This window comes from Musca domestica, unplaced genomic scaffold (assembly GCF_030504385.1).
Source record: "Musca domestica strain aabys unplaced genomic scaffold, Musca_domestica.polishedcontigs.V.1.1 17, whole genome shotgun sequence".
NCBI lineage: Eukaryota > Metazoa > Arthropoda > Insecta > Diptera > Muscidae > Musca > Musca domestica.
The window spans coordinates 5,201,557-5,228,741 of NW_026712230.1; the positions used below are offsets into that span (position 1 = coordinate 5,201,557).

A 27,185-nucleotide genomic window follows, 5' to 3' on the forward strand; every position below is an offset into this window, starting at 1 on the left:
AATATCTAGCGGTACCTATGTATGGAGGCTATATGCAATCAATATCGGGAGGTGCCGTTATATGGGGGCTACACAATATGGGAGTAAAGTACCGATTTACCTTTTATTGTGCACCAAACGTCTAGTATTTGCCCAAATGGGATGAAATTTGGAACTTACGGCCGAATTGAGACTAGAAGGTAGTATGTCGAATTTAGTGAAGATCGGTTCAGATATAGCCTTAGCACCCATATATATTAGTCATCCGATTTGTTGCATTTGTTACCCACAGCCGTAATATGCACTCCGTAACAACGATATTCAGGGAAATATATCAAATACAGCTCAGAAATATCTTTGCCAAATTTTATCGAGATCGGTTCAGATTTGGATATAGCTCCCATATATATATATATATTTATCTGATTTCAAATTAATTTTGCACCAAATGTGCAATAAAAGTCCGAATTTAAAAGATACAAATGCTTCGGCATATTTTGTCCTTTGAACTTTAAATTGTAATTATAATCATAGCGTGTATGATTGAATTCTCCCATAAAAACTTTAATTGTTATGTGGAGCTCTACCAAATTAGCAAAGTGGTGTAGGGTATCATAAATTCGGTCCCGCCCGACTTTAGGACTTTCTTTACTGGTTCTATTTCAATTCGTTTTGACCCCAGCGTGATTACAACAACAGACAAGGCTTAATGGTCTTAGAATTTTACGCTGATCAAGAATATGAAGTAGGTTAAAACATTTTACTCGAATGTGTGTTTCGTCTGCAGAACTTTTGCTATTAAAAATGGGCTATATAGGTCCACGTTTAGTTAAAGCCCCATATAATTGTGCCTCCATATATTCGGTATTTTGATGATTTTAGAGAAATTGTTCACCGTGCCCGTTTCAAATTTCGCAATTATAATTCGTAATGGGTACTACAGTCTCTGACGGAAAATTGGCTATGCAGGTCCACGTCTTTTTATAGCCCCCATATAACGGTACCTCCCTATAATCGGTATTTTGATGATTTCATATACATTATTCACCGGAATTGTTTCAAATTTCGTATTTGAAGTTCCTAATGGGGACATCTATGCCAGTCCAGGCCTTCGTATACATCCTATACAACTGCACCTCACTATATTGGTTATTTTGATGTTTTTAGATGTATTGTTCACCGCAATTATATATCACAATTGAAGTTCCCAAACAGATCCTATAAATATCGGTACATCCCTCCCTACCTATATTCGGTATTTTGATGATTTTAGCTACATTATTCTCCGCACTTGTTTCAAATTTCATATTTGAAGTTCCTAATGGGAACACATATGCAAGTCCAGGCCTTCGTATACCTCCTATACAACTGCACCTCCCTATATTGGTTATTTTGACGTTTTTAGATACATTGTTCACCGCAATTATATCAAAATTGAAGTTCCCAAACAGATCCAGATCTTCGTATAGCCTATAAATATCGGTACCTCCCTATATTCAGCATTTTGATGATTTTAGCAACATTATTCTCTGGAATTTTTTCAAATTTATTATTTGCCCTTTGTCACAAAATGTGAGAGTGATAGAAAAACCGGTGAATCATATAAATGAGAGCTACACCCATATCTGAACCGGAATTATGGAAATTCTTTCTTTCTTTCGTTCCACTTTCTTCTCGCCCGAAATGTATTAAACGTTATACAAGACCAAATATTTTTGTCTAAAATTAACTAAACAAATTAAATGTAATCAATTATGACACTCTTTAAAGTAATGAGCGAAATTTAAAAAACAGATGCATGAATTACGTTTAAACTTAATGAAATCTTCCTTAACATGTGTTTAATTCAATTGATGAAATTAAGCTAATAGTAATGTCTTTGAGCTGAAAACTTTAAATTTTTTACATTGCATGATTTTCAAAATTCTTTGTTTAAAAATAAAGCTGAAATTATATACTAAATTTTCAAGTCAATTTAAGTTTTAAATAAAAAAAAGAAAAACAAAATTATACTATCTATTACTAAATACATACCAATTATGGTGATAAGTATCATTAGACCCAGAACAATGGACATGCTTATCATTTTCAACAGCACAACAACATCCTCGGGCATTGGCAGGCCGACGCTGACATTACCATTTATGGCCGACACATCATTAGGACTGCTAATTGTGATGGTGCCACTGTCATTATTGCTGTCGTTCCTGGCAAAGCCTGTTCGGTTGAAGATTATGAAATTACTGTTATTCAGATTAACAACATTGGCGGATGTTTTGGCATTGACGGCAGCCTCGTCGTAGTCGGGCAGGAGGAAGGTGTCGTTGGTCTGATAGCCATAAGTGCGCAGGTCCAGGAGGTCGCGTTCATTGAAATATTGTCTGACATCGAGTAGAGCGGCGGCGGCCAAAATATCTGAGGTGGGTTTCAAGTTGATGTCGAGGTTGTGGCCAAGCATTGCTGGTGGCGAGACTGATGGCCGGATGGGACGAGTGTTCCCTGCCCAACCACTCCACGGCAAGTAGCTAATAATCGATTTCCAAAGATTATTGTTTTTTTAATTGTTTATTTCAGTTTTGATGTGCTGTTGTTATTATTTTAATTTTCTATGATGACGAAGAGGATGAGGGCGGTGGCGGTTGTCTGCCTGTTTGCTTTGTTTCTGAAGGGGAGTGGGTGAGTTTTGAGGTATATAAAGTTTTAGGAATATTCAAAAGGAAGTCCGTGTTGTTGTCGTTATATTTATCTATACATTAAATATATATTTACAATTGTTGTTGTTTTTCTTTTACTTTTGTTGTATATATGCTAGACATACATAGATATATATAATATGTATGTAGGTTATTTCCAGTTTTTGTTGTTGTAGATATATCGAAATAATAGCAGTCTACAGTAAGCGTTTTGTGATTATCGTTGTCATTAAAAATCTGCAAAGAGATGAAAAGAGGAAGAGAACACAACGTCATTGAGGTTAAGAGCTGAGCTTTACTTCTGATATTGTTTTTTTTTTTTTTTTTTTGGTTGGCAATGATGATGATGATGATGGAAAACAACTTAAGGGCATTAAATGTCTGTGGTTACTGAGATTATTTTTTTAACTATGGGTATTTAGTTGCCATCGCATTTCTATTTAATGACTTCAGCCATTGACCACATAAAGAGAATTACTAAATAGAAAATGTAATGAAAATCTGAAAACAACGCAAGAAAATTAAACGAGAATTTAATTATTCATAGATAAGGAACTAATAAAAGTTTTGTTAAATATACGAAGGATCTTAAACTTTTACTTTGGAATTGTTGAATTGTTCAAAACGGTGGATAACTATTCTAATATTACTTCCGAATTTCATGTGGTTTTTAAAATTGACTATAAATGTAAATCTGAACAGAAGCAACTGACATTAACAGGACTTTTGCCAAGTACCATCATATATGAATAAAGCATATTTAAGAACTGCTACTTAATACTAGCTGACCTCTGAAATTCCTGACTGCCTGAAATTCAAAATTATTTCGATTTGAAAAAGACATCTATGGGAAATGAGTCAAAATCTTAACCTGCCTGCATGTCGGTCCGTCCGTCGGTCTGTCCACGTATTTTTGTGAACAAAATGCAGGTCGCATTTATTATCCGATTGAGATGAAATTTTGCAAACAATATTTGCTTGGCCCAAGGACGAACCCCATTGAAATTCGTGAGAATCTGTTCAAATTTAGATATATGTAGCTCCCATGTGTATCTTCAACCGATTTCGGCCAATATCACCAAATGACTAATATCAGTGATCTGAATTTTGGCACATCCGAACAAAATCAGTCTAGAATCAAGTACATTAAATTTAATGAAAATCGGTTCAGATATAGCTATAGCTCCCATATATATGTTTCATCTGATTTGGTGTTTAAGTACCGCACATTTGAAATATGCACTCCATAGGAATGATGCTCCATCCAACTAAAACCGTGCGAGTTATTGATAGATCGTTGAAACATACACGCATGGGGGCTCTATCCCAATGTGAAACTATCTTTGCCACAATAAGAACATGCCTCAATTTTGTCGCGAACTCATCATTAATTTGAATGACATCGGTCCAAATTGGGCATTCACTATTTCTATATCTTGAACCCATATTCACTATTTTCCCAACCTTATAAAACCGCCAAAACTTGTTGGTTGCTATCCGATAATGCATATGCAAACCGTAACCCCTTAGGTACTTGTCAGTTCAATAAATTTCTAAAAATGTGTACACGAGGTATATATCATTTGATACGGTCAAAACGTGACTAGTCAAAATAACGGCCTTAGACCCTAGGTCTCTTTGGACCAAATCCGTTTCAGAGCATTTGGAGTCGATCTACCGATGTCCGTCCGTCCGTCTGTCTGTCTGTCTGGCTGGTGCGCACGATAACTCTCGAAGGGAGTATCCGATTTGATCCAAACTAGGTACATCGTAATATTTTTTGTCAAATTTAGATCGAGTTCGGAGATGGGCAATATCGGTCCACTCCTTGTGGTACCTCCCACACAAAATGTTAAAATTTCCAAAGAAAATATTTTATTGCATAGTAAGAGAAAGAATAATCCGATTTTGCTCGAACTTTGCGAATCCTAATATTTTCATCAGTGCTAGGTCATGTGCGAAAATGGACAATAACGGTCCACTCCATCAAGTACCTCCCCACAAAGTGTCGAAAATTTGACTACCCATAAAGACATAAAACGCCAAATTAACATCCGATTCCATTTAGACTTTCAATATTTCTATCAACACAAGATCTCTTATAAAGGTGGTATAGATCGAACCATTTCTTCTCCCCCAAACATAGGGTTCAAGATTTTGAAAAACAAAACGCTCAAATAAAGCGAAATAAACATCCAACTCTCTTCAAATTTCAAATATTTTTGCTAACACAAGATCTGTTGTGAAGTTGATATATATCTGCCAACCCCTTCTGGGGTCACAATTTTCAATAATTTTATCTGTCATAACTTTCGAAACAATTTAACAATTCTTTACTACTTGCTATGTTCAACTATTTCTCCCAATAAGAAGCCTGATATGAATATGAAATTTATCGGAATTTACGATTTCGCATAAAATTGGACATAAATATCCTTTCTTGTTATGTTGCCCAATATTTCGCTCAATATTTTTTATTTGTATCAGATGAAGTATAAAAGTGGAATATTTCGGTAGATTTTATCTTCTACATCACGCACATTTTAACATTTTCTAAAAATTATTACATATCTCATATAAGTGAAGGAGTTAGTCAATATAATCCATACCAGGAACGTCGGAATATTTATATCATATTTTTGGGTCCGATACTAAATAGACAATATTTGCCCATTCTTTCGGAACCTGCTCCATAGAGGGTCAAACGTTTGAATAATTGTAACACTAGTCAAATTATATTTAAATAATCGAACACAGGTAATACCGACTGATACTTTTTAACTTGTTCTTTGTAAAATATGATTGTATTTCATATATCACATAGATCACAGAGAAATTATTTTCTTTGATAATATCGACCTTTTGTGGGGGGAGGTATCAGAAGGAGTGGACCGATAGTACCCATCTCCGAACTCGAATTTGGGTTAATAAAATTATTGGGATGTGTGAAATTTGAAGACAATCGGACTCTTACATCACATTTTATCAGAGTTGTAATTATTCAAAATTTTGATCCTTTGAGGGGAGGTATCTGATGGAGTGGACCGATAATGTCTATTTTCGCACCTGACCTAGCACTGAAGCAAATATTAGGACTTACAAAGTTGGAGCAAAATTGGAATATCCTTTCTCTTTCTGTGCAATAAATTATTTTCTTTAACAATTTTGACATTTTGTGTGGGAGGTACCTGAAGGAGTGGACCGATATTGCCCATTTCCGAACTCGACTTAAGTTTGACAATAATATTAAGATGTACCAACTTTGGATCAAATCGGATACTCCCTTCGAGAGATGTCTGGCGCACCAGCCAGACAGACAAAGGACGGCTCCAAATGTCCTGAAACGGATTTCAACCAAAGAGACCTAGAGTCTAAAACCGTTATTTCGACTAGGCACGATTTGGCCGTATCAAATGATATATACCCTCTGTAGCCATATGGCTGAGGGTATAATTAATGATCAAACAATTGAAGCCAATCGACACGCCTGAGAAGAGAATTAAGGGCAGGGAAAAAGTCTAGCATTTTGGATGACCATTGGATTATACTTAGCTGTTAAATGGACCAAAACAAACTTACAAGACAACGGAGTGCGTATATATTGGGCAAATGCCCCTAGTCAAAAAACTAAGGGTAATATCTGGACAGTGCTCAATGACATAATTTCAAAAGTGAAATCTTCCAAAATTGATTTGGACATAAGGGGACTTTTACCATATTGTAGAGTTGTAGGGTATCAGATGGTCGGCCCCACACGTCTGTAGTTTTGCTACTTGGTTTTCAAATTATTTTGTGATATATTTGACATGTAAATGTAAATAAAAAAATGTTTGACACATATTTTATTAGAAAGCGAAACTAAATTATGCTGACTTTAAATGTAGTTTTCAGCTGGCCTTACTTGTTGACCTTATAATTGAGCCATGGTTTGCTCCACCCGGCTAAAGTTCAATCCTTTAATTGTACTGCCTAAATCAAAACTCAGTAAAATGATAATAATGTATCTTTTATTTCTATAAAAATCCTAACTTTTGACACTTCCCCTAGCAATTTCTTGTATATCGACTCCATAAAAAGGCCTCTTAAAGTTAAGCAGATTTTTTAAAATAAAATTGCGGGCTAAGCTAAACGTAAAAATAAACATATTTCCAAAATACAAGATCGTTCATCATCTTTTTAGGGAGAGAAACGTTAAATTATGCCTAATTCGACATCTGTAATCTTTTGTAATCTTTAAGCATTATCCGAGGCTACATATCTAAAAACTCAACAATTTATTTATTATCTTTGAAAGCAAACATCCATGTTGAACATAAGAGGCCATTAAGTGTTTTATGGCAAATTCTAACTCATATTACATCCTCCAACTAAACTGTTATTCTCCATCCAATCCATTGTGATTCATCAATTTCGAACAACAATTCCACGACAATAGCAAAGAAATGGCAAAAATCTGATGGCAACTTTGAAATACGATTCACATGAAAAATAATAAATCGCGTAATTCGATTGCTGGTACCCCTCGGAAGCGAGAGCAAAAACCTAAATCTTATGTGAATTCAAAAACAACAATACAAGCAGTAGGAACCCCCTCCCCGTCACTCCCGCTGCCTTCACGTTCTACCATAACCAAGTCAAATAGAGCGTATCCAATCTGTAATATTGGTTAGACACAAAACTAGAAGAGACCTGCCAGAGCACCAGCCAGCTAGCTAGTCACTGAAAAAAACCTTTTCTGCAATGGCACGTTTCGAAAATTCGATCTAAACATATTGTTTTTGTTGTTATGGCAGTGATTAAAGCAGTGATGTTGCTGCTGTTGTTCTTGTTGTTGTGCTGTTTGTAATTGGATACTGTTTTATGGACTAATAAATGGAACTAAACCAACTCACATATAATTCACATTTATCAGTACTCCTCACACAAATACGCTTATTATTGGATCAATAGTACACCCACACACACACTCATACATAGAACCCCTCTCATACATATTGTGTGTTTGCCAATGTAAGAGAAGAGAAGAGAACACTATAAAATGCAATGAAATTAAGTTTGATGTGACATGTATGAGTGAAATTGGTTAAGTGTGTGTATGTGTGTGCTTTGCGAGCGTGTACGCTTTTAAGTGTTTGGATTTTCTGCTGTTGCTGCCGTAGCAAAAAGGATTTGAAATATTGCAGTCTGGATGCCAATACATCGAGTACGGATGCTCACGTAAATGTACGATTAAAGTCGGTTTAGCTAACTTACCGGCATGTAGTCGTGCTGTGGCACAGCTATGAAATATTTATGAAACAATGTTCGAATGCTTTCCCAGCATGCTGTCGAGATAACATATTCCAGTGCAGCCAGTTTGTGGGTGGTTTGGTGTTGTTGTAGAAGTGACGGTGACGCTATTGCTTTCGACAACAGTTAAGTGAAAAACACAAACAAATTTTACACTGAAAGATATATATCCGAACAGTTTTTAATAGTTAAAAGGTTAAAATTTTCAGATTAGTAAAACCGAATTCAAGGCGACTTGATTAAATTTCTTGAAATTGCAATGAAGAATTCAAAAAGTACGACCGTATACTGATAATATAATCGCCAGTTTGGAGGTTGCAGTGTTGATAGTCTTTATAGTCTACATCACACTGTGTTACAGGGTATTATTTCTTTGTGCATTTCTTTGTAACATACAAACCAAGAAACGAGATAGACCCTAAGTTCCTTTTGATGATTATCATACAACTAGATTTTAAGTCGAAATTCTGCATCGCTCTGTTTGGACCATATTTGAATATAGCTCCTATATAGCTTCCCGTATAACAAGTTCCTTGTCGACCAAGTGTGTAAAATCAGGCTAAAAAGGATAAGATATTTACAGCTATACATAGATATATAAATTTTTCGCCCGATTTTAATTTGAGTCTTCCCAATGTTATAACATTCAGCAACGATATTTATTATAAGAGATCACATATAGCATACAAATAATATGTGTCATTACGGAAATTGCACATACTCAAAAAAAAAAAAACGAAAAAATGTAAGGAAAGTCTTAAAGTCGGGCGGGGCTGACTTTATGATACCCTACACCACTTTACATATTTAGAAGAGCTTCACATAAAAAATGTTTATAAGGAATTTGTGAGAATTAAATCATACCAAGTATGATTAGAGTAATAATTTAAAGTCCAAAGGAACTAAGATATATGAGAGGAATATCCTCCTCTGAATCGATTTCTACTAAATTTGCCGAGGCATTAGAACCTTTTTATACCCTCCACCATACATAGTATGGAGGGTATATAAGTTCGTCATTCCGTTTGTAACTCATCGAAAAAATCATTTTAGACCCAACAAAGTATATATATTCTTGATCAGCGTAAAATTCTAAGACGATTTAGCCATGCCCGTCCGTCTGTTGTAATCACGCTACAGTCTAAACGAATTAAGATAGGAAGCTAATATTTTGCACAGATACCTCTTTTGTCTGCAGGCAGGTCAAGTTCTATGGCCCCCATATAACGGTACCCCCCGATATTCGGTATTTTGATGATTTTAGCCACATTTTTCAACGGAATTGTCTGATAATCCACACAAGGAGTTTCTTGTAGCTACGTTATCCCTTGAAAGATAATTATCTATATAGGTCCACGATATCGTTTAGCCCCCATATAATGGTACCCCCCGATATTCGGTGTTTTGATGATTTTAGCCACATTTTTTAACGGAGTTGTCTGATAATCCACACAAGGAGTACTTTGTGGGTACTTTATACCTCGGAAGAGAATTATCTATATAGGTCCACGATATCGTATGACCCCCATATAACGGTACCCCCGATATACGGTGTTTTGATGATTTTAGACATATTTTTCTATGGTATTGTCTGAAAATCCACACAAGGAGTTCTTTGTGAGCACTTTAACCCCTGAAAGGTAATTGTCTATATAGGTCCACAATATCGTATGTGCCCCCATAAAGCACCTTCCGATATTAGATATTTTAAAGATTTTAACAGAATTCTTAATGGATTTTATTTTTTGAAAAATTTCTAATTCGTTCCAAATGATGGAGGGTATTCAAAGTTTGGCCCGGCCGAACTTACTGCTTTTTTACTTGTTCAATTTCAATTAACTTGAAATCGGATAAAGATACATATGAGAGCTATATCCAAATCTGAACCGGTCTCGATAAAATTTGGCACAGATATTTCTGAGCTGTATTTGATATATTTCCCGAATATCGTTACTACGGAGTCCACATTACGGCTGTGCATGGCAAGTTCAATAAATCGGATGAACAATATATATCGGAGCTATAGCTATATCTGAACCTTTTCCTACCAAATTTGACATACTTGTTTCAATTTGGTCGTACGTTTCGTTTAGTGCACAATAAAAGGCAAATCGGGCGAAGATATATATGGAAGCTATGTCCAAATCTTAACCTATCTCCATAAAATTTAGATAGGGTATTTCTGAGTTGAATTTGATATATTTCTCCAAATATCGTTGTTACAGAGTGCATATTGCGGCTGCGGAGGACAAAAATAATAATAAATCGGATGGACAATATATATGGGAGCCGAACCGATTTCGTTCAGGCCCAATCTGGTCATATGTGCAAAATTCCATACTATTTTGGCTGATATTACACGTTTGGAACTTCAAATACGAAATTTGGAATACTGTCGCTAAAGTTATGAAAATAGGGAGGTACCGTCATATAAGGGCTATACGAAGACGTGGACTTGTATGAGCAATTTTCCTCCGTAGGATGTAGTACCCATTATTACCATCAAATTCCAAATTTGAAATATTTCCGGTTAAAAGTGTGACACAAATCATCAAAATACAGAATACAGTTATATGGGGACTGTACCATAACTAAATTTATTACAGAATGGGAACACATACACACATTATAGCAAATTGGGGTAATATTATGACTAAAACAAACTTAAACCTTAAATCTCTCGATGCAGTTATATGGGGTCCTTACCAAAGCATATACCTCTATAGGTCATTTTCAATACCAAAAAGTTCTACAAAAGTAACACACATCTGAGTAAAATATTAACAACCTACTTAATTTCGTTCGGAAGCTAAAGTGATTTCCATAAACGAACAGATGGGCGAACATCCTTAAGGCGACATACACTTTTATGCTGATATACATAGAATACATAATACTTTTTGTGGTGTAAAATGTATATTTTCTACTTAAGAACATTAAATGGATACAAATCGCTTCTCTTTCTTACACAAATTTCCACTGCAACAGTTCCGCCCAATTTAGATTTTTTGTAAACTACTTCTCATTTTGCGTATTTCTAGGGGAAGTTTTTACCGATAATGCTGAGCTTTATCAACTGCAAGTTTACATTTAGGGTTCTCATTAGCTCAAATTACTGCTTTCCCATGTAACGGACGTCCGGTTATTCAGAATTTCGAAAAGGTATACCCTCAGTCAATGTTCGATTATTTAAATATAATTTGACTTTTATTATAATTTTGATAAAACGGAAGTATCCATTGAACCGCGGCTGTTCGGACTTTGACAATTCTCAATAAGGCATAAAAAGATGCTAATAAAAATGTGAATATTTATACCCAACACCACATAATGTTAAGGGTTTTATGTCTTTGTGCATTTGCTTGTAACATAGAGAAGGAAGCCCGATAGACCCATAGTTACTTTTGAGGATCTTCATAGAATCACTTTCTATGTCGATTTATGTATATCAGTCCGTCCGTACGTCCGTCCGTCCATTTATTCTTGTGAACAAAATGCAGGTCGCATTTATTATCCGATTGAGTTAATACGCATTCGACAACAACGATATTTGATACCAGATATCCTATAAAGCTCGGAAATACATTTGCCAAATTTTATCGAGAACTGCTAAGATTTGGATATAGCTCACATATGTATCCTTAATACGATTTCAGGTTTATTGTGCAAATACTAGCCCAAATGGAGTACATTTCGGGAAGTATGTTTCCATTTTGTGCAACTCGGCTCCGATATATATATATATATATATATATATATATATATATATATATATATATATATATATATATATATATATATATATATATATATATATATATATATTTTTTTTTTTTTTTTTTTTTTACAAAAGATTAAAATGTTTCCGTCAAATTTAGTGATGGGATTCAAAATTGGATATGCTTCCAGTAAATTAAAGCAAAATATTCATACGTGGAATGATCTACTTTAAATAAATGCTTTTGTAATGGGAGCTACACTAAATTAGCATAGTTGTGTAGCGTACCATATAGTCGACCCGCACGACTTTTGATTTTTCCTGGTTGATTTTTACTGGTTTCAATTTCAACGCTGAATTTTATATTTGGTAAAATCTTGTTCACCTAACAACACCATATGTTGGTGGTATTAAAACGTGGAATGAAAAAAACTGCAATCAAACTGTTATTTCTATGACACTCGTCCGACAGCTGTTAAAATTATTCCAGTGATAGGTCATTACATTGTTTACAAGCGTACAGAAGCATTTTGGTGAGAATTTTTCAGAAAAAGTTTATTCGTGATGGAATTCAAGCGTGATATGTGATTTCTTTATATTTGGCTGGAAAACCTCAAGTGGCTATCGTTAGAGCACTCCAGCATTTAAATGTGAATAAATCTTTTGTATCCCGTAACATTGCTAGTTACAGGCCTCAAGGAAGTGGTCGGAAGAAAACAGCAACATCAGCAGAAATGATTCGAAAAGCAAATAAGCGACTTGATCGAAACCCGCGTTGCAGTGGCCGAAAAATGGCTCGTGAACTGAACATATCGCAATATTACATTCGGAAAATTTTTAAGAATGTGGCATTGAAATTCCAAAAAGTGCAAGAACTTACACCGCAAAAGAAAGAAAATAGACTCAAAAGAGCTAAAGAGTTGCTTCGCTTGGCCAAAAGTGGTGAACTGCCGAATTTAGTTTTCTCCGATGAGAAAATATTCGTTGTCCACAAGTTTGTAAACAAACAAAATTATCGTGTTTACTTGCCAAAGAGGTCAGCTGACAATGTGCACCTTCGGTTGGCCACCAGAACTCAAGCGCATTTCAACAGGACAGCCTCCCAAGAATAGTTACAAAATGAGGTTCCTCGCTTCATTTCCAGCGCACAATGGCCACCAGACACCAATCCATTGGACTATTGTGTCTGGAGTATTTTGAAAAGCAAGGTTGGCACTAAAAATACCAAAATGTCGATCAAGCAAGTGCTTCGCCGGGAATGGGCCAAAATGCCGCAGAGCAATATTCGGGCAGCGTGTGACGGTTTCATTGGCCGTTTGAAGGCCATAATTCGTGCCAAAGGTGACCAATTCGAACAAATCAAAACTTATTCTAAAATTTGATGCTATTTCCGATATTTTTTGCTTTCATTCAATAAAATTTAAAAAAATATTTAAAAATTAAGGCGTTTGTCTTTGTTGCAGTTTGTTTCATGTCACTCTGTATATTCAGGTCGCAATTATCGTCCGATCTTCACCATATTTTACAAGGTGTACGGTGTATACACTTAGAGTTTAAAATGTGCCAAAAATCTTAAAATTGTCTAGATTTTGCAGTTGGCCTCAATAAAGCACCAATATATATTTAATTTTTTATGAGGTTAGAATTTAGAACCGCGCTGAAGCTAACATTCCGGATGTTCATCGGATAATATTTAGCTGCTGAAATGGACCATAGAGTTTTGTGAAAAATGCCAAAATTAACGAAATCACTTGCGACATTTCGGTTCTTTTTGAAAAAGCAAATAAGTATTTGGCCTTGTAGGAACATATACTTCCAAAAATACCGATGCTATTTTAAAAATCGTATGTTTATGGGGAAATATTGGTTCTAGTTCTGTGGTGATTATTCAAAGAGAGGAGCTGTTCAACATTTGCGTAGTCGATATGTTTCTTTGGGAAATCTTCATTCTTTTAAAAAGTGTTTCAGATCAGTCCCCACCCGGCTATAGCCTTTGCTTACTCTATTATAAATCAATCTAATGCAAACATGCCATCACATCTTCATGATTTGGTATATGCCAATGTTAAAGCTCATATACACTGACACCGATTATATTGTACACGATTATATTGTACATGATGCTCGTACCCCATGCCGATTTCACTTACTTCTGAATATAATCTTATCCCAATAAAAATAGCACATTCCCATTAGCAGTAGTAATAAGTTACTAACATACCACACATATGATTACATTGCTAACAAACACAAAAGTACTCAAAAACCAAACATTATTTTTTAATGCTTTCATCCCACATCACATCCCGCTTCACATAACATTGATCATCCCATTTCTTTGGGAATATATTCGGATATCAAAAACATTCTACAATGTTTATTTTACACCTGTGGACTTTATGTTGGCATTTTTAATGCGATTGCAGCAAATCATAAAAATTCCTTTATTTTTGATTGTGTGCGTTCAATTTCACCCAACAGTGTAATCCAGAATAGTTTTACGGTAACAGTAAGTTATTTTTTATAGCTCCCTGGGTATATGGGGCACCAAGAATATGTTGATGCCCTCAATGTCATGGCAGCAGAATGACATGGCATTAACTCTGACATACACACGTTTACATTGATGTACACAACAAACATTGGCTAGTATGAACGTACGAGTATGTTGGTACACAATTACACATACGCGAACAGTAATTGTACATTTTTTGCGAAAAGGTTTTGACACTGAGTGTGTTCGTAAATACATAGAAGATGCGATTACCGTACACAGATATACTACGAGTCATGCTGTACATGGGACACACAAGCATACAAACATGTTGATATTAGCAAACAACGAAGAGGAGCATCCATTCGATAAATCTCTTTGGATTATTACAAACAAAAGGAATGTTTTAGAGCAGAATCACATTTTTTTTTACTTTCAACGTAACGAAACATAACTTGACCCTCATCCCACTCCCCCTCTCCTACCGAAAAGGACAATTTCTGCAGTCTGCCTCTGTCTCTGACAATAACACAACAACCGGACAAGAAGGAAACATTTGAAAAATGTCAACCATGAGAGAAAATGAAATAATAAAACAGAAATTACGTCTATTGTTTATGTTTGGTTTCAAGTAAATGTACACTGCACGAAATTCAAATATGTCCAGTAATCACATCGAGGTTGTGGTTTGACAACAAAAAATTATGACTTGCAATTTTTGTTCGCAGCAGTGATTCAGTATGCAAGGGTTTTATGTACAAGTCATTGGGTTACGAGGACAATGTCCGAGCGTACAAAACAAAATAGGGAAAAGTGGTTTCTAAAGATAAAATAAAGTCGGACGATACTTGCAAAGGTACAATTCAATATTGTCCAATATCATGGATACCAAGATCAATAACGGTCAGAATTGACCTTTTTGTGTATTTGTAACTTCGATAGAATTAAAACTATTCGCGCGTCAATGAAAATTTTCGGATCCATTTATTAACAAAAATGTTATGGTCTATTTCAACCGATGACCATTAAAATTGATGGACTTCTGCCCAGCTCTAAATTCAAGCCCCATTCAAAATTAAAAGTCGATTAATCTATAATAGTGACGTGAAGAGCAACTACAAAATCAATAATTTTTCCTTTTTTGGTCCATTTTAACTAAATATTTTGTGATTTTGTGATCTAATCTGATCTCAACCTCACATTCATGCAAAATTTCGTGAGAATCGGGCTATAATTGCGACCTGTAGCGCTATTACATATCAGACAGACGGATGGACGTACATACATAGCTAGATCGACTTAACTATGCGAGGTAGGAAGACCCATATATAGTTTCCTATGTTTTGGACCAATATTTCGAGGCATTACATAGTCTTTGGCCCAATGAAACTTATAATACCCACAACCCATAGTGAGCATAATGAGCTATCGGTACACGGGTTCGAATTACCCCATATAACGATTCCTACCGAAATTCCATGTTTTGTCGTTTTAAACAACATATTCTAACGGTCTGTCTCCAGTGGCGGGATACTGTCTACGAATCAATGGTCTTTTGAAAAAAAAAATTTTAAACAATTAAAAAAGCAGTTAAATTTTCACCATTTGAAAGGAACTTGAAAAATTTAAAAAAAAAAATCAGAAAACTACCAGTTAAGTTAAACTCGCTAAAATCATAAAAAATACCTAATATCGGGAGGTTATATGGGGGTTACACAAAAATGTGAACCTGCATACGAAATTTCCCTAGGTTGTAGTACCCATTAAGATCTAACAATACGAAATTTGAAACGATTTCGGTGAATAATGTTGCTGAAATCATCAAAATACCGACAATAGGAAAGTACCGTTAGATTGGAGCTATACGAAGACATGGACTTGCATAAAAAGTTTTGTACCACAGGCTGTGGGTACTACGAACTTTAAATAAAAAAATAATGTCGCAAAAATCATGAAATCATGACGAATATCTGGAGGCTATACGAAAACGTGGGCCGACATGGCCCATTTACGAACTTAACCTGCCTACTGGTAAACTATGCATGTTAGCCTTCTATCTCAATTCCATCGAAATATAGCGTGATGACAAAAGACAGAATGACAGACAGACGGACATCGTTAGATCGTCTTAGAATTTTACGCTGATCCAGAATATATATACTTTGTAGGGTCTATTATGACTACTTCGAGGAGTTACAAACGGAATGACAAGGCTAATATACCCTCCATAAAATGGTGGAAGGTATAAAAATGTCTATAAGGTATCAACTTGACCTAAGTCAATGTAGTAAATATTGAAGCTGAAGCTTTGATATTTTTTCCAACAGCTTTTGTAGGTCTTTGAAAAAATCGACGTTGGTCTGTGAAATACCTTTTAAAAAAATATTAAAATCCAAGTGGGTCCTTAAAATTGTTCTTAAAAAACCCGCGTTGGTGCATTGAAAAATATTCTTAATAAACCCGCGTTGGTGCATTAAAAATTTTATTAAAAAATCCACGTTGGGTGTTCTTAAAAATTTCAGGTCCTTTAAAGAATGTTTTTAAAAAATCTACGTCGATAGTTAAAAACAATAAAATTCCATATTAGTCCACTTTGGTCCTGAGATTTTTTAAGTCAAGTTGGTCTTTATAAAGCATTGGTCCTTAGAAAAATATTCGAAAAAAAAAAACTCAAAAATGTTAAGAAAAACTGATTCGATTGTCATTTTAGAAGAGACTGATTTTGAAAAAATCAGGTTTGTGGGGAGCTAACTCAAGAGTGAGCAGATAATTTTATGACTACATAGATTTTAGCACTTTACTAGAATGTTTTGATATTTTATGTCGGAAATATTAAATTTGGCAATATATTTATACCAAAATTCCTGTAAATATTGACCTAAATCTGGTTTAATATTCAATAGATAGTAGTGTCAAAACTAATTGAATTCGAATAACCGAAAACGGTTTACGTTTTTCAACCTTGCATAGACCAACATCCCTCGAAGCTGTTATTATTTTTTTTTATACCACGTCATAACCCTCATTTTTCTGGCGGTTGTAATACCCATTTTCATGACCGACGCAATTCAGTTTGATCACCTAAAATTCAGTTTTCATCGTTCTTATTTCCGAAATTCCCAGTGTATATTATCGATTGATATCTGTTACTGTGGTTATGACACGCACACACACATATATATATTTAGACTATGCCATGCTATTACATTCTCCTCCATTCAATGCCACTTGGAATGCCATTGTTTTTCTAAGGGCTGGCAGATAATGCATGGTCTAAATAATATCATTAATTTGTAGCTTTGGTACTTTTCCTTCCCACCAATAATTCCTTTCTCGATTTTCTTGTGCCTTCAAATGAATATCTCAGCAGAAAAGTTGTATAAAACTTATCATACAACAAAAAATAAAAGAAGAAGAAAACAACAAACACATGTGCTTTTCGAAAGCCATCCATTTTCATTATATGTCGGAAATACAAAATAGAAAAAATACACATATCTGTGTGTGTGTGTGTGTGTGTTGTGTAAGTAATATAAGTTTATACACCACACACACGTGCGTTCATATTTTCAAGTTTAAATGAGACGTTGAAACCAGCCATGTATGTTGTGTTTGTCATAGAAGAAAGAAAGAGAGAATATCCCTCTGTAACATTTACTTCAATTTACAACTGTCCCAAATATGTCCATGCATCGGTTGTAATCCTTTATACACTCTCAAATGATTGGTTTTCTTTTCCACACCATTCAACACTACTCAACCAAAAGACCAAAAAACACATCATTCGCTCCGGTTTATCGGGGTGTGTGTGTATATGTGTACGGTGTGGCTCACACGAAATCAAGAGTAAATTACCTATCTCATGACAGTCAAACAAATATTTGTGGACAACACAAAAACCTCAAAGGAATATTAGAGTGTTAAAATATCCTTTTGACAGGTAAATGACAACTGTCAAATGGGGGAAATTTCTCTCAACGGGAACAAATATCCAATTGATATGTTTTGTATTGTATTATGTTTTAAATTGAAAAAAAAAATCAAGTGAAAGGTAGCAAAATTCAATTGAAACTTTAAACAACAAGTACTATAACAAACACATCTTAGTTCGAAAAGAACAAATTTTTTGAAAACCAAAAATAGAGTATGGTATATTCATTAACTAATAACTATGAAATCCATGGGGATATGTTTACAATACAAATTATCCCTTAGTCAATTTATAAAAGATGTATTTTAGGTCCTTTTCTTCAAATAATGGTGTTCCAAAAACATCATTAATGAAGATCTATTCTAAGTGTAATGCAATGTCTCAAAAAACACTAAAACGTCAACTTCTACATAAAAACCAGATATTTGCATTTCATCAGATTTTATTAAGAATAGTTCCATAAAACGTCATTTTAGGGGATGGCACTACACACTTCACTCGAACTTTCCGAACAAAATATCTGTATCGATATTGCTGAAAAAATCAATAATATTTGCTAATTTTTATACCCTCCACCTTGGAAAGGAGAGTATATTAACTTTGTCATTCCGTTTGTAACATCCTTAAATATTCGTCGTAGACCCCATAAAGTATATATATTCATAATCAGCATAAAATTCTAAGTCGATTTAACGATGTCCGTCTGTCTGTCTGTTCAAATCACGATAGAGCTCCAAAATTCAGTAGAGCAATTTGTATTGTGTCTAGGATTGTTGGTATTGAAAATGAGATATATCGGTCCGCGTTTCGGTATAGTCCCCATGTGACGGTACCTCCCAATATTCGATATTTTGATTATTTTTGCCACATTTTTTCGCGGATTTGTCTAAAAATTGATATTTGTTGGTCATAATGGGTTCTAGCTCCGGTGGCGAAACTTTGTATGTATAGGTTCACGTTTCGGTATAGCCCCCATATAACGGTACCTCCCGATATTCGGTATTTTGATTATTTTTGCCACATTTTTTCACGGATTTGTCTAGAAATTGGTATTTGTAAGTCACAACGAGTCCCAGTTTGTATGGCGAGACATTGCATGTATAGGTCTACGCTTCGGTATAGCCCCCATATAAAGGTACGTCACGATATTCGGTATTTTGATGGTTTTTGCCACATATTTTCACTGATTTGTCTAAAAATTGGTATTTGTAGGTCATAATGGGTTCTAGCTCCATTGGCGATACACTGTATGTATAGGTCCACGTTTTGGTATAGCCCCATATAGCCGTATTTCCCGATATTCGGTATTTTGATGATTTTTGGCACATTTTCCCAGGATTTTTTCTAAAAGTTGGTATATGTGGGTCATAATGGGCTCTAATGTTTCCTTTACCCTAAGGTGGAGGGTATTAAAAGTTTGTCCCGGCCGAACTTAATGTTTTTTTACTTGTTTTACCCTCCAACATGCATATTATGTAGGGTATATTAAGGTTGCCGTCCGGTTATTGTAATTACGCTAGAGTCCAAACTTCATGTGATAAGAACTTAATATTTTGAATAGAGTTGTCTTTTGTCTGCCGACAGGACAAGTTTGAAGATGAGGTATACCGGTCAAAGTTTTTGTATAGCCGCCTATTAATGCACCTCCTGATATTCGTTATTTTGACCATTTAAGCCACACTTTCTAACGGAATAGCTTAAATTTCAGTACTAGAAGTTAATAATGGGTTCTACCTAATCTGACAGAGCATTGTCTACATAGGCCAATGTTTATCTATAGCTCCATCCCACCGATATTCGGTATGTTAATGATTTTATCCACATGTTCTTAGTGACACGAATAATGGATTTTCGGAACTGGCAGATATATTTATACAGTACAACACTATGTGTTGGGGGTATTATAAATATGATTGGACCCCATACGAAATTTAGGTCTTGCACGTAGAAAACTACAGGGTGAGATGAAAAAACTGCAACCAATTACAGACTGCTGTCATTTATAAGCCACTCGTCTTACAGCTGTTAAAATTATTCCAGTGACAGCTCATTATATTGTTTACAAGCGTACAAAAGCATTTTGGTGAAAATTTTCCAGAAAAAAAGTTATTTGTGATGGAATTTAAGCGTGATAGTGTGATTTCTTTATATTTGGCTGGAAGAACCACATGCGGCTATCGTCAGAGCACTCCAGCATTTATATGTGAATAAATCTTTTGTGTCCCGTACCATCGCTCGTTACCGCGATACTGGTAGCATAGCCCGACGTCAAGGAGGTGGATGGAAGAAAACAGAAACATCAGCCGAAATGGCTCGAAAAGTAAAGAAGCGACTTGATCGAAATCCGCGTCGCAGTAAAGCCATTGAAATTTCAAAAAGTGCAAGAACTTAAACCGCAACAGAAAGAAAATAGACTCAAAAGAGCTAAAGAGTTGCTTCGCTTGGCCAAAAGTGGTGAACTGCCGAATTTGGTTTGCTCCGATCAGAAAACATTCGTAATGCGCAATAATTTTGGCCGCAGACCTTGGATATTCCAACAGGACTTAGCACTATCGCAATCAGCACGCGCCACCCAAGAATGGTTACAAAATGAGGTTCCTCGCTTCATCCAGAGCACAATGGCCACCAAAATCTCCGGATACCAATCCATTGGACTATTGTGTCTGAAGTTTTTTGGAAAGCAAGTTTGGCACAAAAAAATACCAAAGTGTCGATCACCTCAAGCAAGCGATTCGCTGATAATGGGCCAAAATATCGCAGAGCAACATTCGGATAGCATGTGACGGTTTCATTGGCCGTTTGAAGGCCATAATTCGTGCTAAAGCTGACCAATTCGAACAAGTCTAAACTTATTCTTAAATCTGATGCTATTTCCGACATTTCTTGCTTTAATGCAATAAAATTTAAAAAAAATGTATGCTTTTTTTTCTCACACAGTATATTTAATCCGATTTGTTATTTTTGTCCTCTACAGCCATATTATGCACTTCGTAACAACGATTTTCGGAGAAAAATATCAACTGCAGCTCAGAGATATCTTTGCCAATTTTTATTGAGATCGGGTCAGAATTGGATATAGCTCCCATGTGTATCTTTATCCGATTTCAAGTTTATTATTCGCCAAATAGTTAATATCAGACCAAATGGAGTGAATTTTGATAAATACGTTTGAATTCAGCCTAGATGTAACAACTATAAATTTGATGGACATCGGTTGAAAAATAGTTGGAGCTACCATATATAATGTTCATCCGATTTTTTAGTTTAGTCCTCCACAGCTATAATATGTACTGCGTAACAATGTTATTCTGCAAAAGATAGCAAACATAGTTCAAAAAGACCTCTGTCAAATTTTATCAAGATCGGTTTAGATTTGGATATAGCTCTCGTTTGTATCTTTACCCTATTTCATGTTTGTTGTGCACCATATGTTTATGGAGTCGAATTCAGGAATTAGCGCTGAAGTAACTAGTTTCATCGAATTTGGGGTTTAAGTCTCAGAACATTTATAATAACATGGATCCATTTTGAATGATTTTAAATACAAGCAGACAGTGATGTGGCCTATCACAAATTCGTCCCTGATCATCTGCAAAATATGTTCAAACTTAGTATCAGTTAATGCACTGCAGAAAAAATTCCTACTTCGAAATTTGATAGTCCGCGTGCGCATAAAATTTACGTATCACTATGATATGACAATTATGCCATGTTTACTTCTTGTACATATGTATGTGTATTTCTGATTAATGTATTTTTGCAAAAACATTTCTCATGTCTGCCCTATTCAGCCAAATTAGAAACCATTTAGATTTTATCGATATGCGTCATAAAAATGTATGGAATTTTTCGTGTGGATATGTTTGTATGTAAACATTACTAGGCTATGCAAATAGAAGCACATTACCTTGAAACATCTATCATTGAATTATCAGCTGTGGTAGCAACAATAACAGCAACAACAACAACAGTTCTAGACACTCGGTCTGTTAACAAATCTTTTATCAAATATGTCAATTTTTCGAATAACAATAAATCAATGCCAAAAACAATGGCCAGGTAAGCACCGATCTTCTCATCGTAAATGAGAGGAGAAGTTCTCATTATGTATATGACCCTATCGAGTGGTTGTTAATAATGCTATGACAGAATAATATAATTATTTATATAAAGCCATTATTCAGAGAAGTTGAAATGATATCCATAAACATCACTGTGGATCGGGGGGAAATTACAGAATTTTATTAATGTGCACACAAAATGTGCCTTTGCCTTTTTGAGAGAAGGTGGTATGTTTAAGAATGCGTACCATGATTGTTCAAAAAGTACTAAATGGTGCTAAATTTGGCATTGAGTGAATGGATAGAGTTTGAATACTATCATTTGATATTGATGTCACGGTTGGTATCTGGTGGTTTTACATGGTACTTCTTTTGGACAATTGTTGGTGTTTACGATGCCAAAGATAGTAACATTTAGTACTTGTAAAATTTTAGTACTTATTTGCCCAATGGCAACGACTGTGTATAATTCATGCACGTCGGTGTACTAAGTAACAACGGTGGTGCATAATTCATACACGACCGGTGTCAAATTGACAACGACCGTGTGTGAATCAGAGGGCTGCAATGAGTATGATGGAGTAGGCTTGATCACACACAGTGGAAATACAATCAAACTCAATCAGTCGGTCAGATGCAACATGTTCATTCGAGTTGCTCAAGCCAAACGAAAAAGTTGTGATCAAACATGTAATGATCGAAGTTTTGTGATCGCAATCAAACAGCTCACATGAGTTATTTGTTTACGAACTTATGTTGAATTGTTCATAACGGGTCGATCATCTATGATGAATCTGATCGGTTTTATTTATCCTAGTTAAGTGAGTGATTTGATTTGATTAAAACACAAATGTTCGAATTTGAGCGAAATCATGATTGTACTTTTACTAAGGATTTCATAACTAAAAGCCGTCCACATTAAAGAAATTGGTACAAATTATATTTAATAAGCATACAATGTTTTCATTTTATTTGGGTTTTTGGTATGCTAGACTTCAGTAACTTATTTGAAAAAAAAAAAAAAAAAAAAAAAAAAAACAAAATTAAATTTTTTTAATAAAGAAACACATCATTGGTATTTAGAAAACTAAAAATGTTTAAATATTTTTTTATTTTACAATATTGGTCAAGATTTTTCACAAACTTCGACCTTTTCGTTTACCTACACATGTGTAGCTTCTACTTGCAACAATTTCGGTCGCACTATCACAATATTCTTCCATTCCAACATTAAAAAAGTCAAAATAAACTGTCCCAACTTTATTAAACGGTTGAATAAACAATGACGCTGAGCGAACTCGATTCAAAGAAGACAATCACGGTTGTGATTGCTCATTTACATTCATGTGTTCGATCAACTCATGTTGCTGAACACATCAAACCGTCTCGAACGCTCATGTTTGATTGTGAGTGAAGTGATTCAAACTGAGCGTTCGATTCGATCCGATCAAACTAAACGACTGCATCAACAAAAATCATGTAAGAAACCGAGTATACTTGAATTTTTGCATACTCGTTGCAGCCCTCTGGTGTGAATCATGCATCGCCGTTGTCATTTTTTTACTTGTGTGTAATCGGCTGCAATTACCAATATTAAAAACGCAACATTAAAATTTTGAGCACATCGGTGGACAAATTAAGCACGGCCGTTGTTGGTACCGAAAGTTGACCACGTCTCGGTGTCAATTTGAGCACGTTCGTGTACAATTCACCAACAGTCTTTGTTGAAAAAAAATAACAACGGGTCCTTGCAAAAATGACAACATACGTGCTTGATTTCGCAACGGGATTTTTTCCTCAGTGTATAATACACAATTCCAAAACCAGAAACTTAATTTGCTCTTGGGTGAATAGATAGGGCTAAAATCAGGAAATTTTATATTGCGTTAACAGTTGGTGTCTAGGATTGAAATATGGCAAATTGGTACTAAAATTTTATGACAAGTACTAAATGTTACTATATTTGGCATTGAGTGAATGTGGAGTGCATTTTTCAGTTAGGGATATTATTTTGAATTTAGCAAACTAGTACTAAAACTTTACGACAAGTACGAAATGTGAATATGGAGAGCTTTTTTCAGTTTGAGCTAATATTTCGAATTGTACATTTTGTTATACGATTTTCAACTCACAACACTATGTGTTGGGAGTATTAGATTTAGGTCGCAATTACAGTCCGATCTTCACGACATTTTAGGGTTAGGACGTTTCTTACATAATGGGAACACATACTGCCAATTTACAGCACACATGGGTTAAAATTGTGACTAAAACACTCAAAACGGTGAAGTTATATGGGGGTTAAACCTAAATTAGACACATATAGCCCCATTTCAATAGCAATCCTATAGACCTTACGAAAAATTATCCGTTTTAAAGTTTTTCAGGTTTTGGACCATCGAAAATTTGTAAACGTCGAAAACGTCATACACTTGCATAAAATGTAGAAAAAGTATAAAAAGTCATACAATTCTAAAATATTGTAATATCCCACATAATGCATTCAAAGTTGATTGATAATCTGGCAAAATTACACCATGAAAGCTTAAACCCGAACGCTTGATTTTTATTCAATCAAAAAATATGAAATAAAAAGCTGTGTCCTTTATAAAATTTTGCATTTCAAATTTGTCGCCTTTATTAAAATTTTCATTTCAAACTTTCATAGGACAATAATTGAGCAACTGTGTCTCGTTGATGCAAAATAGCCAATCTTAAAAACAACTGCATTTATTGCTTGTTGGTATAGCTTTGCTCCCAGCGAACAAATAAAAGGCTGTCGTTCATGAAATGTATTGGAAGAATTCTCATATTAAAAATGGACATTAGTACTTGTAATAAGTGTTTCTGTCACATACTCTTATTATTTGATTAGGCTTACGGCAATTCGACCGATAAGTATGTCTTATACACCACAATATCTGACAAGTCATCTGTGGACCTCGCAAATATCTTAGTAAAATTTAGTCAACCTACTTATTTTCGTTCAGAAGCTAGAGCGAGAGAAGAATATCGATAAATCGACATAGAATTTTAGGCTGATCAAGAATATATATTCTTTGTGGGGTCAAAAAGTTGTTATTGGAGTTCATACTAACGGAATGACAAACTTAATATATCGTTCACACTATGGTATAGGGTATGAAAAGAAACACGAATTCTATGAATTTTTATTTTTATACCCTCAGCTAATTGGCTAGAGTGGGTACATATCATTTGATACGGCCCAAACGTGCCTCATCGAAATAACTGTTTTATACCCTAGGTCTCTTTTGACCAAATCTGTTTCAGCACATTTGGAGTCGATCTAGCGATGTCCGTCCGTCTGTCTCTCTAGTGCGTTCGGTAACTCTCGAAGGGAGTATTCGAATTGATCCAAACTTGGAACATCGGAATATTGTTATCAAACTTAGATCGAGTTCGCAGATGGTCAACATCGGTCCACTCCTTCTGCTACCTCCCACATAAAATTTCAACATTTTCAAGGGAAATAATTAACTGCACATAAAGAGAAAGGATTACCCGATTTTGCGAATCCTAATATTTGCATCAGTGCTAGGTCAGGTGAGAAAATTGACAATATCGGTCCACTACATCAAATACCCCACCCACAAAGGGTCAGACTTGGTAAATCTCAATATTTCCATCACCACAAGATCTTTCATAAAGATGGTAGAGATCGGACCATTTCTTCTGGTACCTCCCCCACATAGGGTCACAATTTCCTATACTTATATCTGTCATAACTTGCGAAAGTCGGCAATTTTTTATGACTTATTATTTCCTTTAACCAGAAACCTCATATGAATATGTAGTTTATCGAAATTTATGATTTCACATAAATTTGGATATAAATGTTCGATTTCCTTCAAATTCTGCACATACTAATATTTGTATCTGTTTTATATACCATATGAGAATGGAATACTTAGGTAGACTATATCGCACATTTTATTTTTTTTTTAAAAATTATCACATATCTCATCTCTTTAAAAATATCGATATTGAAAATGTCGAGTTTTGTGCTCGAAGACAAAGGCAGTATACAAGTTAAATAAATTTTCGAACATAGTACAAGTTTAGAAAGTTAAAACTGAAATTTAATATTAAAAAGCTTTAAAAATAGATTACAACTATTGAGTGATTGCCATTACTCGGGGAACGAGGTCGCTATCCTGCTGTCTTTCTACATTTACTAAAGCCAATCTCATGTTGCGATGTGTTCACAAACACTACCCACACACCCGCACTAACAATTTTGTAACAACATGTAATTGTAATTTAAATCCTACAATATGATGTCATGTTTTTTTTTCCAGTGAACACAAACGTCTTTCCTTTCTCGGGCTTATTGAACACACTCGTATACATATATCAACGAAAATTCAATACTGTTGTTATTGATATATGTATGTATATACAGTCAGTAAAAGAAGTATAAAATGTCTCCCAAACGCACATGTAAACCTTTTTGCAAACAACCATTTTATATCTTGAATTTTCAATACACAATCATGCGAACATATGTCAGCTTCAATTTAAATATTGTTTTCCCCTTTCTTTGCGATACACATACACATCTCTGTCAGTCGCATTCTTGTATTGGCAATCGTGCTTGCAATCCACAATCCATTCACATAAATATCTTGAAGATTTGGCGATGCAAATGTATCGCATCATCAAACCTTAATTGTCATCGAATGTGGTGCACGTGTTCAGGGGTTCACTGATCTGCATTCAATGGCATTTGAGTTCAGTTGAAAAACGTATTCAGGTGCTTCGTATTTTTTTCATATATATGACTAATTGCAGATACTGTCAGAGATTTGATTCTACATTTTCAAATGTTCTTCAAGGTTATTTAATTCAGTTCAGCTTTTTTATTTTAACTATACCAATGAAAGTGAATGTGAGAGAGAGAGAGACTTTTCACCATCCTTCTTTTCACTCTCACTATCATATAATAATGATGATACTTATGTGAAATGTAAGGCAGTCGGTTTCAGAATTCAAGAAAAGT

General features: G+C 34.9%; 1 protein-coding gene across 1 annotated transcript in view; it reads right to left on the reverse strand.

Moving 5' to 3' along the window:
- Positions 1–27,185, reverse strand: part of LOC131801595 (5-hydroxytryptamine receptor 2B-like) — a 118,572-nt gene that overhangs the window by 73,562 nt on the left and 17,825 nt on the right. The window contains exon 2 of the mRNA XM_059120408.1: positions 2,014–2,909. Within this exon, the coding sequence (XP_058976391.1) occupies positions 2,014–2,437 (424 nt within the window). The 5' untranslated portion in view covers positions 2,438–2,909. The remainder of the gene's footprint in view (positions 1–2,013; positions 2,910–27,185) is intronic.